The sequence below is a fragment of the Sarcophilus harrisii genome, chromosome 1, assembly GCF_902635505.1.
Source record: "Sarcophilus harrisii chromosome 1, mSarHar1.11, whole genome shotgun sequence".
In the NCBI taxonomy this organism is placed as follows: Eukaryota; Metazoa; Chordata; class Mammalia; order Dasyuromorphia; family Dasyuridae; genus Sarcophilus; species Sarcophilus harrisii.
In genome coordinates, this window is record NC_045426.1 from 563,618,382 (window position 1) to 563,635,581 (window position 17,200).

General features: G+C 33.6%; 1 protein-coding gene across 1 annotated transcript in view; it reads right to left on the reverse strand.

The window, feature by feature from the left end:
- GMDS (GDP-mannose 4,6-dehydratase) overlaps window positions 1-17,200 on the reverse strand; it is a 739,822-nt gene that overhangs the window by 144,833 nt on the left and 577,789 nt on the right. Inside the window, exon 8 of the mRNA XM_031946945.1 lies at window positions 143-261. Within this exon, the coding sequence (XP_031802805.1) occupies window positions 143-261 (119 nt within the window). The remainder of the gene's footprint in view (window positions 1-142; window positions 262-17,200) is intronic.

Sequence of the window (17,200 nt, forward strand, 5' to 3'; positions counted from 1 at the left end):
CTGTGACGGGGCCAAGTCTGTGTTTAACATTGAACATGCCTGTCTTTCTATGCTAGGTAAATCTAGCACAGAGGAAATCTGTACACAAACACAAATGACTGACAAATGGACAGAAAACTGCTCCCAATCCAGGCAGACTTACACAATAGTTTTCCCAATGTAAAGAAATGATTTCTCCACAAATTCACGGACACTGTGGACTTCACCAGTAGCAATGACAAAGTCTTCTGGCTCGTCGGTCTGCAACATTAGCCACATAGCCTAAAGAAAGAAAAATAAACCCAGGCTGAGCATTTCATCAAGTGGCTTCTATCTAATATGATATGGTATTACTGCATTGCTAATGTATAGATAACTAGGCATGGTTTCAAACAACAAGGAAAATGTGCCTGGCTTCTATACAGTGTGATAACTGGTTTCATATAGGGCTCTGAGGAGAATTACTTCAATTATATCATACTGAAGAAAGAGCAGTTGAAAGACTTATCTAATTTTCCTTTTATTTCATAGCTAGAAGACAGGGAAAAAATAATTTGGAAATAAAAGGGATAGTCTTTAAAAGAAGAAATTACTTTTAGCAGCAAAATGATTACTTTAAAATTCCAGGAAGCTAACATTGAAGGATTCTGTAACACAAAATCAGAAATGTATAATAAACTGTGGTACTGAGATTTTTAAAAAATGAAATTACCTAATATTCACAGAAAAAAATAAAAGTCATATATTGTACAATTAAATATTTTCATAAGATAACATTCAGGTGCTCTTCCTGCATAGACATATAGACATATATCTAAAATTAAAGGTAATATTCCACAACACACAAAAAAGTTCTCTATCTTTTCCCTTCAAATAGAAATGAAGTAAAAAACCCAAATATATTAAGTAGATATTATGAGACAAAATAGTAGCAAAAGTCAGAGCCAGTTTCAAACTGACATGCTTAACTAAAATGGTAATTTCTGTAGCATATAGATTTATAATCTTTCTAGTATCAGACCATCCTATTGACTCTAGTGGTTTTTATATTTGTATTGTATTGAGAAATAAGTTTTTCTGTTTCTTTGAATGAGGCTCTATTTCTCTGAATTTGTGAATTGTAGTGCATTTGCAATTACGAACTGTTAAAAAGTAAAGAGAGGAAAGTAGAATTTTTTTTTTCAGGTTACACATGTACAATCATTTTTTAAATCATATGAGTCATGTTGAGAGAAATCAGAACAAAAGGGAAGACCACACACACACACACACACACACAGACACAGAAATAAGGTAACAATAGTATACTGAAATCTGAATTCACTCTCCATAGTTCTCTCTCTAGATTGGGATGGCATTTGTCAACCAAATTTTATTGAAATTGCCTTAAATCAATGAATTTCTGAGAAGAGCCAAATCTATCATATCTGATCATTACTAATCTTGCTGTTGCTGTGTACGATGTTTTCTTGGTTTTGCTTGCTTCACTCATCATCACTTCATGTAAATTTTTCCAGATGTAAAGTCGAATTTTCAATGATTAATAATTATATGAAACAAGAGACCCATATTCATACCATCACCATCCAACAACAAACATTTTGAAAAACCTCAACAATCCAACTTTTTTTTTCACACAGTAAAAAAGACAAAACAAAACAACCCCCCCCCCCCCATAACAAAAAAAGAATCCTAAAGAAAAAGAATGTTAATAGGTATTTAGTTGCTAGTGAATATTCTCCAAATCAGTTTATCAAAACCTTTGAGAAAGATCAGTTTTCTCTTTGGACATGCCACCTGAACATTTTGATTCCTTTTAATCCAAAGTGACTATGTCAGGTTCAAAGAAATAAAACCAACCATATTCTCACAGAAGTATTGTATCTGAATATCTTCTGTAACATTTTGGTTTTGTATCTTTCACTTGCGGACAATTTTAGAAAACCATGGAAGACAGGTCACTGGGCCGTATTACATATGACCCTGACATTATCTTCAACTTAATATTTTAGCTATATAATGAGAAGTTGGGACTTAAAGGACCCTGATGTTGGGAAAGATTGAAGGCAAAAGAAAAAGGGGTGGTAGAGGATGACATGGATGGATAGATAGATAGATAGATGATAGATGGAAACAATGAACATGAACTTGGTTTTGTTTTAGGTGAGGCAATTGGGGTTAAGTGACTTCCCAGGGTCACACAACTATTAAGTATTAAATATCTGAGAGACTGGATTTGAACTCAAGTCCTCTTGATTCCAGGGCCAGTGCTCTATCCACTGTATCATCTACTTGCTTTATGAACATGAAGTTGGACAGGAATTTGATAGGTAGTAGAGGATAGGAGGATGTGATGTGCTATATATAGTACACAGGGTCATGAAAAGTGGGACAAGACTGAATGACTGAACACTAACAACAACAATGCAGGAGTACCACCTGGGAAAAAAGTGCTCTCCTTATTCTAAAACTACCATATAAACTTTGAACTATATTTCTTGCTGTAAAAATTGGTAATACTTTCACATTTGAACAGGTCTAACTATCTCTTCTCATCCAATATATTTTGATCAAACAGAATACTTGGAAGGTGGGAGGCTGGGATGGAGGAAGGGTTCAAATTGTTTGTGTGGAAAAATGTGAAGATAGCTGGTTATGCTGGGCCAGCCTCTCTCTAATCAGTTGGCTTTACCTGACTACCAACCCCCATATCCCACAACCCAAATCCTAGATTAGTACTCTGATATTTACAATATTTAATTCACTAAAGACTTTCAAAGATAGTAATAAAATAGTAAATTACAGTTTGGAACAAAGTTTATATTGACATGTTTCTTTAGCATCAAATGAACTAGGACAAACAATAATTAAAAAGCTACTATTCTTCAACTTGCAATTATTACAATTAGAAGAAATTGACATAAAGCTTTATGGACCACTTGGTTTGTTCTTTTTTTCCCCAAATACTTCATAATGTTAAAATGATATGAAATGAAATAGCAAAAGAAATCACATAGTTACATGAAAGAAAACAAAAGTCTAATTAAAAAAGGAAGAAACAACATTATTCCTGTAAATAATGTTTGTTACTAATTTTTCAATTAGATAAAATCAATCCAGCAGTTACAGATGGTTTTAAATACCAAGCACACACGTTCCACTGATACTGCTTTTGTCAGACAGACAGAAATGTATCTTTGTAGAAGGTTCTCACTTTCACTACAGTAAGTGCCAAGAATCTTTATTTTTCCATCAGACTATTTGAGGCCTTTGACCTATCAATTTCTAGGCATTTCCTTTAAAGTTCATATTGTACCAGACTTCAGGCTGGGAATGAGAAAGAGAGGGGGGATACACAACTCCAGATTTATTTGTCATTACCAAATGGTTTGCTGGTTTTCACAGAGGGGAAAAACTTTGTTTAAATTTCCACTGAGTATAATTAATGGTTATTGACTAGTAAATGAAGAACAGGTGACATTCTGAATTAGAAGATAAACGATCTTGTGTTCTAGTGTGATAATGGGTTAGTAATTTGCTACAAAGTTGAGGCCTAGTGCATCCCATCATAATGCTAGATCATGTCCAGGACACAAAAGCCTCTGTGTGAGAGGTATTCATCCATTCACCTCTGTATACAGCTGCACAAGTTGCTTTGGTCCATTTGTTCTCTGATGGACGGCACAATTGAGGCAAAAGTTCACCAATTCTCATCTTCCTGTTCACATGCTGAACCACATGACCCATGACATAGCCTGGGCCACAATCTGTGATAAAATCACTGCTTTTCTCTGGCTTTTGGATATCAGAACTATTTTGTGGTCATTTGTTGTAGAAATCTCCCTCCCACATAGCCCCACCCCCAAAAAATGAGAAAGAAAAAGATGGGGTCCAAACTCCCTCTAGTTCTAATATTTATATAACCTATATATAACCCATTTAGAGATTTATGCACATAATAATTCAGTTACTTTAGCCACCTACTTATTTTCATTCTTGATTTTGATTATAAGATCAAGTCAAAAAAACACTTATATCAACCACTAAGGAGAAAAAAGTCCTTGAGAAATGCAATAGACTTCAGGTTTTTCAAAATAATATAATATCCTTTAATAACAAATGTATAAAACAACTTTTAAATCAAACCACCCCTTAAGGCTCACAATATTGACATTCCCTTGGGATTCCATGCACTTTAGATTTGAATACTAATAGACAGAAAAATATTTACTGAATGAAAAATGATTGAGTTCAAATATATAAAACACATGTTTGTTCGACAAACTTAAATTATGATGGTTAATAGACTACTTTCACTTTTTTATTGCTGATAATGAAAAGTAATTTTCCCATAATGAATAGTTAATTTTCCAAATGAAGAATACAGGTAGTGAGCAGAATGGATAGATATGGAACAATTTTCACTTAAGGTAATGTTCTTTCATAGTAACTCTTCACTGGTGAAGGAGAACACCTGAATCATATCGCCACAGCCAACTAACTGCTGCCAATTCTGTGCATGCCTTTTGGATTGTGGGGTGTGTTTGCCTCCAAATTCTCAGGTCTACAATTGCTTCCACTTCTCCATTAACCTCCAGTTCAGCATCCAAGCCAGAAATACTTATTAACTGAGCTGTCATCCATGAATAACAAGATTTGTTAATCAAGGTTATGTTTAACTATGTTTGATTCCCGTTTTTTAAGCTTGGTGCTTTTGTGTTGTATAATTCTGAGAATAGTCAATGCAGAAGCTATTCTATTTTCCAGTTTAGTGAGGAAGTTTCCAAAATAATGTAAATCTAATTGATCTATGGTTGGTTTGACTTAACACATTATCTTGCATGAAGACAAGAAGAGACATCGAGTCTGTGATTTCAATAGCATAGGGAGCTCCTTGAAAGGAACTCGCTCTGCTAACACAGGCCAACATCTTTGCAACTAAAGGTCTTGGGATGAGGTTTTTTTAACCTATTCTGTGTCATCAATCACTTTGGAAGTCTGATGAACCCAAAAGAATCCATTGTCAGAGAAATGTTTATAAATATAAATATCTATGTAAAATACATAGAGTTATATAAGAAGCCAATTATATTGAAATACAGATATAATTTTTTCCCATCCAAATTCATATATCCTCCTGATCGCTAGTTAAGAAACTATCTTGGAGACTTGCTTCATGCATTGAGAGGTCAAGCATCTTACCCAGGGCTACATAACTTATTGACCTTAGAGCCCTGTTCATCCTGGCTCAAAGACCAGCTTTCTATCCACCATACCATGATACTTCATACAGTAATTACTACATAAATGTCTGATTACTTGAATCTAGGGTGAATTACACACATCCTGTCTCCCTCTCTCATTCACATAAGCTTTAATACACTAAGACTTTTGGGATACCCTGTATATTTATATTTGTTTGTTCAGTCATTTCAATCATGTCTGACGCTTTGTGACCCCACTTGGGGTTTCTTAGTAAAGATACTGGAATGGTTTGCCATTTCCTTCTCCAGCTCCTTTTGCAGATGAGGAAACTGAGAAACAGGGATAAGTGACTTGCCCAGGGTCACATAGCTAATAAGTGTCTGAGGGCTGAGTTGAACTCAGATCTTCCTGACTCCTGGCCGGGCACTCTAACCACTGTACCATCTAGCAGCTCATATATTCATACAAAGACATATACAGATAATGTTAACCTTTTCTCTACTCGCAACAGGTTTAACTTTTAAGGGTTGTTTTTTCTTTGTGAGATGTTAGAAGCTTATGTTTTTTTTATAAAATGACACCTTCTTAGAACAGTTATATTTAGGATTGTAGTGATTCCATGGCCTTTTGTTTTAGGTATTCGGTGACCTTTCAAGATGGTTTGAAATCACTGGGAAGTAGTCACTTTTTCAGATCCCATTCACCACCATGGCGTCACTTCAAATAGGTCCCTATCATGTGCAAGGCATGGTTTCAAAGAGTAATGAGCAGAAAAAGTACCTGCCAGAAAGCAAAAGAAAGAACCCTGTGGACCCAGTAGGCTAAAATAAAAGAATTTTTTTTTGGGGGGGGGGTGCTATTTCTAGTAATCCCAACTAGAGACTGACCGTGAACAATATGACAGGATGAACACTTGGCAAGTCTTAGACTAGAAAACAAGTAGCAAACCTAAGAGGCCCATCCATGCTCCAAAGAAGGTGGAGTGCCATATTGTTCTGAATTTTACCCCATATTGCCTAATAACCATCCTTGGCTAGTAAATGAATTCCTCCTAACTCTGTTTTTCCAAACCATTCAAAAGGACATTCCCATTAGAAAGGGAGTTGAAATGGAGAACTTTAAAAAAGTCATTCAGGGACAGCTCTGCCAATAAAACAGTTGTTACAGTTCCAACATTCCAGATTTCAATAAAAAGGAAGGTGCTAAAATTCAGAAAGATGAGTAGCCTTTGGTAACTTTGGGAGGGGATGATAGTAGGTTCAATATCCAATAAATACATAAATTATGTTATTCTGTACTTTGTCATTCTGCAGAAGTTGTCCTTAAAATTATCAAAAATATTAAATAGTCTGAATTAGTTCTTACTAACAACATATTTCCTTGGTAAAAGGTATTTATATTCAGGAAGCAAATTAATGAACTTAAGTCATGAGAGGATGGACTAGTCAAATACTAAGAGAAAAGGATAACTGATGAGAAAAGGAACTGGTGTATGTTCCAATGGTATTTTCAAGATACCAGGAGAAAGCAAGAAAAGCTCCCAGCAAGTCAGATGAACCCTCATTGACAAACCTATGGGAGAACAAAGATATGAACAATGTGGCCTGAGAAGGGTTGCAACATGCATTTTTGGAGATAATGTGAGATCACGGATAGTACTAATTTGAGTAAAATATGATAATTTGAAGAACATGACTAGTTCATGATAAAGTTGACTAGAAAAGACACTATTTAGACACTATTTAATAGCATCATTGCAGACAACTCTCCTGAGGAAAGTGACATCAGAGAAGAGGGATGTTTTATAGTTGAATTTCGCATAAAACTTGTACTTTTTTCATTTGAATCTACCTATTATCATGAGTTATCTTTTTTAATTATAACAACCAGGAGAAACAAGTATTGAGATGAACTAAACTTAGAAACAGATATATAAATAGCTGTGTTAAAAGCTATTAAACCAAGATTAAAAAAAAATGCATATCCAATAACATTACTAATATTTTAGAATAAAAAGATTTTTTGAACACTTAAAGGATATTATTTTTTTAATATCTAAAAATCCTACTTTTCTTTGAGTATAGTACCTGTAATATATAACTTATGAATATACATATATTGATATAGTATGCTGAAAAAATTTTAATGGGAGTACATGATCAAAAAAGCTTGTAAATAACCACTCTAGGTGGTAATGAACTCTGAAAATATCTAAGACTTGATATTTTCAAAGATATTTCATAATGAACACTCTATAATCAATTAGTATGTAGTATACTAATGATTATATTCATTATAAAGCTCACAGGAGAGTACTCTACTAACCAAAAGTTTTTTTTATGCCACAATGGATAAACAGAGATGATAAAAGAGTTTCTGGTGTTGTGTGCAATGCAATGAAATTTTTACTATCTGCTTTCTGGGAGCCAATGAAGCATGGTATAATCAATTAGCTTGGGAATAACAATACTAACTACCAGTGTGACTCTGGACAAGTCACTTAACTCTTTCTCAGTTTCCTTATATGAAAAGTGAGCTGGAGAAGAAAATGACAAACCACTCCAATATCTTTATGAATAAAATCTCAAATGGGATCACTAAGAGTCAGACAATCAACAAAATAATAAATTAAATGATTTGTTGCAGTTGGCCATTTCTGAGGTGTAAATGGTCACACTGAAAATTTAAGTCAGTTTTCAGAAGCCCACTCGAACTGAATCCAGTATTCCCCTGGACTTTTCTTACTGGGTTTTAGCTAAAACTTCTCATATGTGCCTGTCTTCCTCATATGATAGGAGGTTCTTGAGAGCATGGACTGTCTCTTCTATTTGAATTTTCAGAATTTAGCAAAGTGCTTTGCATATAACCCTTACTAAATCCTTGTTTACTTCATTTGTGATTGAAGACATCATTCAAATACAAGTTTCCAGTAAAATAATAGTAAAGGAATTTTTAAAAAACAGAATTCTACCCTTAAGTCTTATATATTCTGTCATTATTTGTCCTTTGTCCTAAGACATTGTGTCATACACATTTCTCCTGGCAAGATTTCTGCAGATATTTTAAAGATTCCAAACAACAGAAACAGGAAAGGAAAAAAAAAACATCCTACAATCAGTCCTCCCTCACTAAAATAATATTTGAGAAGAGCAAACTAATACTAACATACTAAATTACTGAAGATTGTGAAAGAAGAAACAACAGCACATATTAATTTTAATAAACAACAAAGACTTCATTTCCTTTTCACTAAACACTGTTATTTTATAATATTATCTGAATGACTAACTGATGCTTTATCTATATAATAATTGACATTTCTATAGCAATTTTACATTCATTACTTAATGATATATATATAATACATGATATATAAATATAAAGAGAGTTGTAAGGAACTCTCATTTTCCATTCCTTTACTCCCTATTCCAGCCAGAGAACAATTTAATATCTGTTAACTCCAGATTTGGCAAGTTTGGGGATTAGGGTCTGATCTTAGAAGCATATGAAAATTCCTAGATTGATGCAAAGATAATTAAGAACTTTCTCATTTTTTTCCTCAATTGTATTTAATTTTTTTTCCAGTAACACGTTTAGTTTTCAACATTCATTTTTGTAAGATTTTGAATTTCAAATTTTTTCTTCCTCCTTTCCTTCTCCCCTCCTTAAGACAACAAGCAATCTGATATAGGCTATACATGTACAATTATTTCAAACATATTTTCATATTCATCATATTGTAAAAGAAAAATCATAATAAAAGGGGAAAACTACAATAAAAACAAAATGATGAAAATAGTATGCTTCGATCTGCATTCAGTCTCCATACGTCTCTGTGAATGCAGATGGCATTTTCCATCCCAAGTCTATTGGAATTGTCTTGTGTTATTTTATTGTTAAGAGCTATATCTATTATAGTTGATTATTTCATAATCTTGCTGTTTCTGTGTGCAATATTCTCCTGATTCTTGGCATCAGTTCATAAAACTATTTTCAAGCTTTTCTGAAATCAGCTTATTCATAATTTCTTATAGAACAATAATATTACATTACATTCATGTACCATAACTTATTTAGTTACTCCCCAATTGATGGGCATTCATTCATTTTCTAAATCCTTGCTACCACAAAAAGAATTGCTACAAATAGTTTTGCACATGCGGGTCCTTTTCCCTTTTCACAACATTTTAGGCTCTTAGGTAATATAGAAATCTTGGCTGATGACCTTGTGCCCACTTTTACAAGCATCACTGATCAGCTGGTTATATCTGGACCAGATGACCACCTTCATGGCAGCATCTTTGAGCACTAAATTATGCTTTTATATACTCAGAAATATTTTCCAGTGCTATCTATTGGGAAAATGTGATTATAGACATAATAAGAACCAATGAATGGGTTCTAGTCAGTTGGTCAATAAAGTCAGGAATTATGGGAATATGTATGTGTGTGTATATGAGTGGGTTTCTTGGTGAGTAAGATTCTATTGTAGGCATCTGATGTGTTACATATCCTACTGAGGCTCATACTGAGGTCCATAGAGTCTTTTAGCCAGATTGGCAGGCTGTGATGAACTGAGGTTCACAAAATTCTGAGTAAGAACTATCCCAAGTCCCCATCTTTCAAGAGACAGGAATGTAACCAGGGAAGCTTAGTCCAGATTAATACTATTAATCTTCTTACTTGTTGTTGGTGTCCTGTAATTGTTGCCCAAATTCTTTGTCAAGACTCTGACCACTGGTAACCAGTCTCTTTTATAGGTTTATGAAACCTTGAGACTTATCCTGTATTCCTGATTATGTCTGGATTGCTTTCCAAGATTCTGGAATTTCTGCTTTTGTTGACCTTTGAAACCTGCCTCTGAATTGTGATCTCAGCCATCCCTGTTGGACTTTAACATAGCTCTTTTGCCATCCATGCCTTGGCACGATAAGCTATAACATAGCCCAACTATGTATCCATCTTAACTTTCTTAATGAACATAATAGATTTTTTAATGATTTGCTCAACTGTGGCCATTTCTTTTAGTCTTGGAGATAATTGGGTATATTTCCTCTAAGGAAATTCCATGAAGGTCTCCCTGATTTCCATGAAAAACAGCACTGTTTTGTGCTCATTTGTCAAATCCTACATAAAACATAGGTAATAGAGTATTGAATTGCAATTTAGAGAACCAAAGAAATAACAGATAGATAGTGAAGAGTGAAGTGGAAACTGAGGAAGAGATTTGTAAGGTGAAAGAATTAGTAAATGTATTTGAATGACGAAATACTGAATGATAATGCATTAACATTTTAAATAGGGCAGGTAAGGAGTAGTATATTGCTACTATATAGCATATAAATGAGGATTTAGGTAGCAATTTCTATTTAAATCTATTTAAAATTTTAAAATGTTTTCTCTTAAGTTTCTGAAGCACCCAGACAATTCTTGATTTAGAATTTAGACAACTTTAAAGATGGGGAAACTGAAGTAAAGAATTTATATAGCTCATTCAGTAAAAGTTTATGAAACAGAATTCAACTTCCCTAATTTAACTATAGGATACAGAATATCTTACATTCATCTATGAAACACTATCCATTTTAGATTATAAACTGTGAAGGAGTGGGTTAGGTCTGTTATGTGCTGGTACAGCACTCGGTATTATATACTGAGAGAGCTTATTAAATTATTTTAGAAGATGATACTATATGCCCCAAAGGCAAGGAAATGTATATATAACATGTATGCACAAATATAAAAGAATGAATAAACATAAGAATATTTGGTAAGGGAGGGAGTCATTACAAAATTGAATACCACCTATCGCATGATAGATAAAATAGGAACTGATTATTTCTATGTAATTATGAAATAACTATAATTATCTTTAGTGACAATAATACTTAAGTAACACAGCATCTGTTGCTTCATCTTGTAGCTTTGAAATAAAGTTGTTTAAAACCTCTTTAACAACGTGCTGTGAAAATTTCACCCTCTCACACCAACCCCAGCAAACCAAATGGCTTAAGGAATTGGGATGTGGAAACTTTCACTCTCATACAACTTAAATCTTGTCTCTACCACCCTGCCTCTCCCCTACCCCCCACCACCTAAACTATCTGCCAGAAGCTTGACTGCCTGCAGTTTTAACTCTTCACTTCTCCCAGGTGTTCTTAATTACCTGTTCACACCTATAGGGTCTAGACCAGTGGTGTCAAACTCAAACAAAAAAGAATCTCCACTACCACTTACTGACTCAGACAATCACAAATTAATACTCTCTATATTATAGTACATTTAATTTATTTTATTAAACATTTCCCAATTACATTTTAATTTGGTTGGAGCTTGGGACTTTTTCAGGGCCATGATGGCCAATAGACCTCAAGTGTAACAATTCTGGCCTAGAGAAACAAGGTTAAGATTTATTAGTACCTCAAACAAAGCCTGGCTAGAGGAGGGAAACTGGTATCAAAGTTATGTTGGAGCCCAAACACTTGTTTGAATTCTTGAATCTCTTTAAACCTTTTCTCTTTGTCTAGGTTCCTTTGTCTGCAGTTTCCTTGGATCTTGAAACTTGGGACTCCTCTGACCTTAAAGACACTGTGATCCTTAAACCTTTACCTGATTACCCTAGTTCTGACCAATAACCAGTCACCATTCTAAACTTCACATCTGGTTATGGATTTCCCTGAACACTCTTTTTGCCTGGCCTACCTCAAAAAGCCTACCATAACTTACATGTACAAAAATGTTTGTGGCAGCCCTTTTTAGGGCATACATATAGTTGACATCATCACTCTACAACCTTTCCTCCTTTGAAGACTGCTCCATATGTCACCCAAAGTCATCTATCAGTTGCTAAGTCATTCTTATTAGCAAAGCAGTCAGAAGGGTAGGAGAAAAAACCTGGAGTGAAGAGCATTATGAAAATCTATAGGGGAGAGAGCAACCAGGAAAAGAACATAATCAATTTCTCACTATAAAAGAAACCAAAAATTGCAACTGAAAGGTAGATTCTCTTTGGAGGCAAATAAAGGAGCCAGCAGAGCTGGTTTTATCATTCATCCAAAAAGAATAAGAAATATTTCATAGATCATATTATAGGGCTCCTGATGAATAGTTGCAAAAAGCCTACCACGTAAACCAGTGGCTCTCAAACTTTAGTTTTCAGTATCTTTATCCTATTAAAAATTATTGAGGATCTCTCCAAAGCGTTTTTGTTTATCTGGGTTATATTTATAGACATTTACCATATTGGAAATAAAAATTATTTTTGAATTTGTAAACCCTGTAAAAGGGTTTCAGAGATCCCCAGCATTCTCTAGACCATACTTTGAGAACCACTGACCATGAAGACAATTACAGCTTACAAATCAAAATTTTTTGAAGATGAGGGGGTAGAGAAATCCTACAAAGAATTTAATAAGATGCAAATTGAATTAACGAATACTTAATGACTTTAATGTAAAAGGTAATAGGACAGAATCATTAAAAATATGCTGGAAAATACAGCTCACGATTAAGAAATACAAGCCAAAGATTTATGGACTACAATGAAACCTCATTCCTCTATATTATGGATACTTAAGAATGACAATTTAGAGGGTATGGGTTTGGTGAGTCCCAAGTAACTAGAAAAAGTAAATTTACTATATTTTTTTACTAATGGGAAATGAGTGGTGATTGATTTAGAGTAATTTCTGATTCCAATATCTACATATAATCAAATAACAGACATGTCAGAGCAGACAAAAATCAGTAGGAATAGTGAATTGGTGAATTGTACAAGATAGATTTGCAGTTTCATGTGCAATCATCTTTTTTTGTTTTTTATTATGCTGTTATGGAAAGGCTTGTTTTATTCTATAAATCAAAAATTTTAAAAAATCCAGATCTCATCAGAAGAAAGAATCAAAATAAGAGAAGATGACATGAAACTGAAGCTATACCCACATGACATCTAAATTATTTATTAATTCTCATAAATAGGAAACAAATTAAAATATCAATGAAGCCTATCACCACAGGTCATGATATCTGAGTGATATAAGTTTATTGTTACTATGAGGCCAATAGCTTAGAAACCAGAAATATTTGATTTCTTTGCTAAGAAAAGAAATATGTGAGTAAAAGGCAATAGTAATTTAGAACATAAACATATATCATTTCATAATACCAGATGAAAAGGTGGCAGTAAAAATTTTATGTGAAACTCAGTTAAGCCATATCATTTCAGAAATAATGAAGGATGAGATGAAAGATGTCAAATAGAAAAACAAATGGTAAGAATCTGTCAAGATTTCTGTAATAAACTTTTCTTTATCATTAACAATGAAGCTACCTCATTTTGAATAACACTATATTATTCTCCAAAGTGCTAAATGAAAAAATAAAATGGCATAAAAAAAAATGGGAAGAGTAGCTTGTATCAGATTGAGTATAAACAGAAAAAGGTCACTGAGGAAGGTACACAATTTTGATGGCATGAAGGATCAATTTTTAAGGTAGCTGAAAGATAGGAGATTATCAAATGCTTATTAAAAAAACTAAACAGACAAAGATCACTATTTTCAGTCTTTGTAAAATTGTGTCCAACACTTTCACTTTGTGATCCCATTTGGGATTTTCTTGATTAAAAAAAAATCAAAAAACAGAAACACAACAACAACAACAAACCTAGAATGGTTTGCCATTTACTTTTCCAGATGAGGAAACTGAGGTAAACAGGTTAAGTAATTTGTCCGGGATCACACATCTAGCAAATGTCTTAGACCAGATTTGAACTCGGGTGTCTTCTTTATTCAGAGCCCAGGTGCTCTATCCACTGTATCAGCTAGCTGCCTAAATGTCATTCATTATTACTATTAATAAAAGGTGACTTAGAAAATATTAGAAACTCTAAATGTGTTACATCATTATGAGATCATTATATCGTTGTAAGAATGTGCATACACATAACATAAACTGCTTTGACAAACACATGAGAAAGGGAAAGGAAAGTTTTCATAAATGATATTCATCTATATGGGACCATGTCATCGCATTCACACAACTGACCTCAAATTGCAGAGAATACAAGATCCCACTGTGTTTATTACATATTGACTGGACTAATACTAGTTACTGCTCATGGAAGATGTTCAGTAAAATTCAAATAGAAGAGGAATGGAATGATGTGATGTTTCAAGTGCACCCTGTTTGCAGATGGCACTGGGCTAATTTCATGGAATCTCTAAATGGCACATCCAATTCTCAAAAGAAGACATTAGTTATACTTGAAAAATTGAGTGGATAATCATTGATCTGATTATGATATGCAATTGGATAGATAATCCATAGAATCTATTAATTCATATAATTTAGACAGATAACGCCAATGGAACACAAAAGGGTCCAAAACAGAACAGAAGGAAAATAGATACATTGCATTCTGGAAATTGTGCAATGTTTTCTAAGGAACCCTAAAACAGAAACCCAAATTTTTATCACTTATATTCTTCTTGTAATGCTATCTAACTTCAAGTCATGGAATACTACAGATTCCAAGGAATCAAAGTTGCAGGACATCTCAAGGGCAAGATGAACACATAATGGATATAAGGAGGCTATAGAATATGAACAATGAAGAATGCAAACAAGAAGTGGCATAAAAGAGATCAATGAGATATAGAACCACAAAAGGATGAGGTTATATAACAAAAGTGAGGAATAACCAATGCACAACGTAGGACATTAGTTCTCATGCTAAGTCAAAAGACCTATAAAAAGTTTCCTGTTGTAGTGGACCTCATATGGAACATTTATAGTAAGATGGGGCTCTATTACACTGTACCCTAAGAAATGGATGGGATGTAATCTTTATTATTGAAAGGAATATTAAAGAAGTGTTATTAGTATTATAGCTACATGTAAAGTGGTCTTAATAAATCCACCATTTATAACATTGCTTCTCTCTGGGAAAATGCATTTCAAGTTCCAAAAAATGAACTTACGGATAAATCTTTGGAACAAAACTGTTCATACATTGGGAACAGGCTGTATAATATTTTCCTACTTGTCTAATGACCTTCACCCCACCCACCAACAAAAACATACACAGACATGTACCTCAGTAACAGTGCTAGATCATCACTTTGCTTCTGGTAGTCTTTCTTTGAAATGGATTCGGAAGGATACTTGGGCCATCTTTGGAAATGGAAATTTATTTACATCTTAGGAGTGGCTCATTCAAAAGGTTTAAGATCTTTTAAAATAAGATTTGTTCCAATAGCTACACTAACCAAATCAGGATTTCAATGAAAAGTCTCTTTCCAACTCTATACTTTAAATGTTCAGTGAAGTTTAAGAAAACCAAATTTAGCTCCTCCTCTTTTATGGTTATATAGAATCAGTCTGAGCATCAAGTAAGTTTATAACTCAGTGAGATTATTTTTTTTCTTTCTGCTTTGGGTGAAATTTCATTGTAAAGTTTCTCTTTTCATAATCATTCCCTAGAGAATAAATTTGCAACAATCCTGCCTGGGGTAGATAGGAAGATCAGTTTCAATTAACAAAAAAATCTTTTCTCATTGTAATGCACTGCTCCTTATCTAAGGATAGAGAGAAAATAACTTCCATTCTAAATAGTGCTCAAGACAAAGTTCGGTCCAACCAATCAACAAACCAAAACCAATTTCTTCAGATTTTAAGATTTGCAAGGGTTCTGAAAACCTTAATTTCTTCAAATGGCTACATTCTATAGGACAAAGAGTTAAAAATAAGTAAAATGATGAAGGCAAATACTTTTTCCCTGATTCTCTGTAGCTATGGATGAAATCAAATCCCATGGACTTAACACCAAAAGAAAAAGCTAGTTTAAAATAAATTAGATATTTTTGAAATAATTTAAAGGTCTTAATGCATTGAAAACTTCTAAACTGTCCTAGAAAACAAAAGATGCTCTTGAAAAAGGGTGCAATTCAAATAACCAATAGCAGAAGAATAAAAATTAAAGTATAAAAACTTAGTAAGTTTCAACTGTCTAACATTTCTCAATAAGAGTTGATTTTACATTAAATTTTTTCTCTCAATTTAAAAAAATATAAGCAGCATAAACTAGGTAGACTTTAAAGGTCAAGTTCCGAAGAACAACCTTCCTTGTTAACAAACACAAAATTTTTCACATTCATTTCACGTGAATGAACAATGTCCTTATTGTTCTACCAACACTAATTTAGTGTTGTCTTTTTTTCGCGTGTCAATGAGTGTCAAAATATTGTTCTTTTAATACATGAAAGTATTTGCATAGAACTTCATTACTGATCTTTAGATGTTAGCCAGAGGCAAAATAAAACAGTGGAGCTTTGGTTGGGAAATCTCACTAGCAAAGAAAAGTAAGAGGCTTAAACATAGTCTGCTTTTCTGCCAACTTTTTTTCCCCTTCAAGTACACAATGGTTTATTTACTCAGCAAGTGGCGAAATTAAAAGTAATGCCTGAGACAATAAAACTATATTTCATTTAGGAGATACAAGAAAAAGGGATGGATAACTGATTTCATTTTGTTAACATAAAACCAAAAAATATTCAAAGAGGAAAATAAAAAACGAGAAGAGGAAGTTTTGACATCTTGACAAGAATTAAGCAAATCAAAAGAGAAAAGCCATGACTGAGACTGGGAGAACTGGGAATTCATTCATCAATGAAGTGAGAAAGACAGAGATAATTCCTATTAAGTTATGCCTTTTTTCATCAAGCAGACAAATACGCAACCTCTTTGAATTGTTTGCCTTTACCTTAACTAGCAATAAGCCTAAAGCAAACACCCAGATTTTTCACAGTCTTCATAGAATTTTCTAAGACCAGGCATTTGACCCAGTTCTCAATCTTTTTTTCCCCTCCTCAGAATTAATTCTTTTGCTATTTTGGTACATGAAAAGATTACATAGCTCTTCACAAAAGTAGCAGAGTCTCCAGCTGATGTGATTACTCACTATGAAACTAAAGGGTTGTACCCAAGGCTGCCGTCAGGAAAGAGCAGTCCCAGAGAT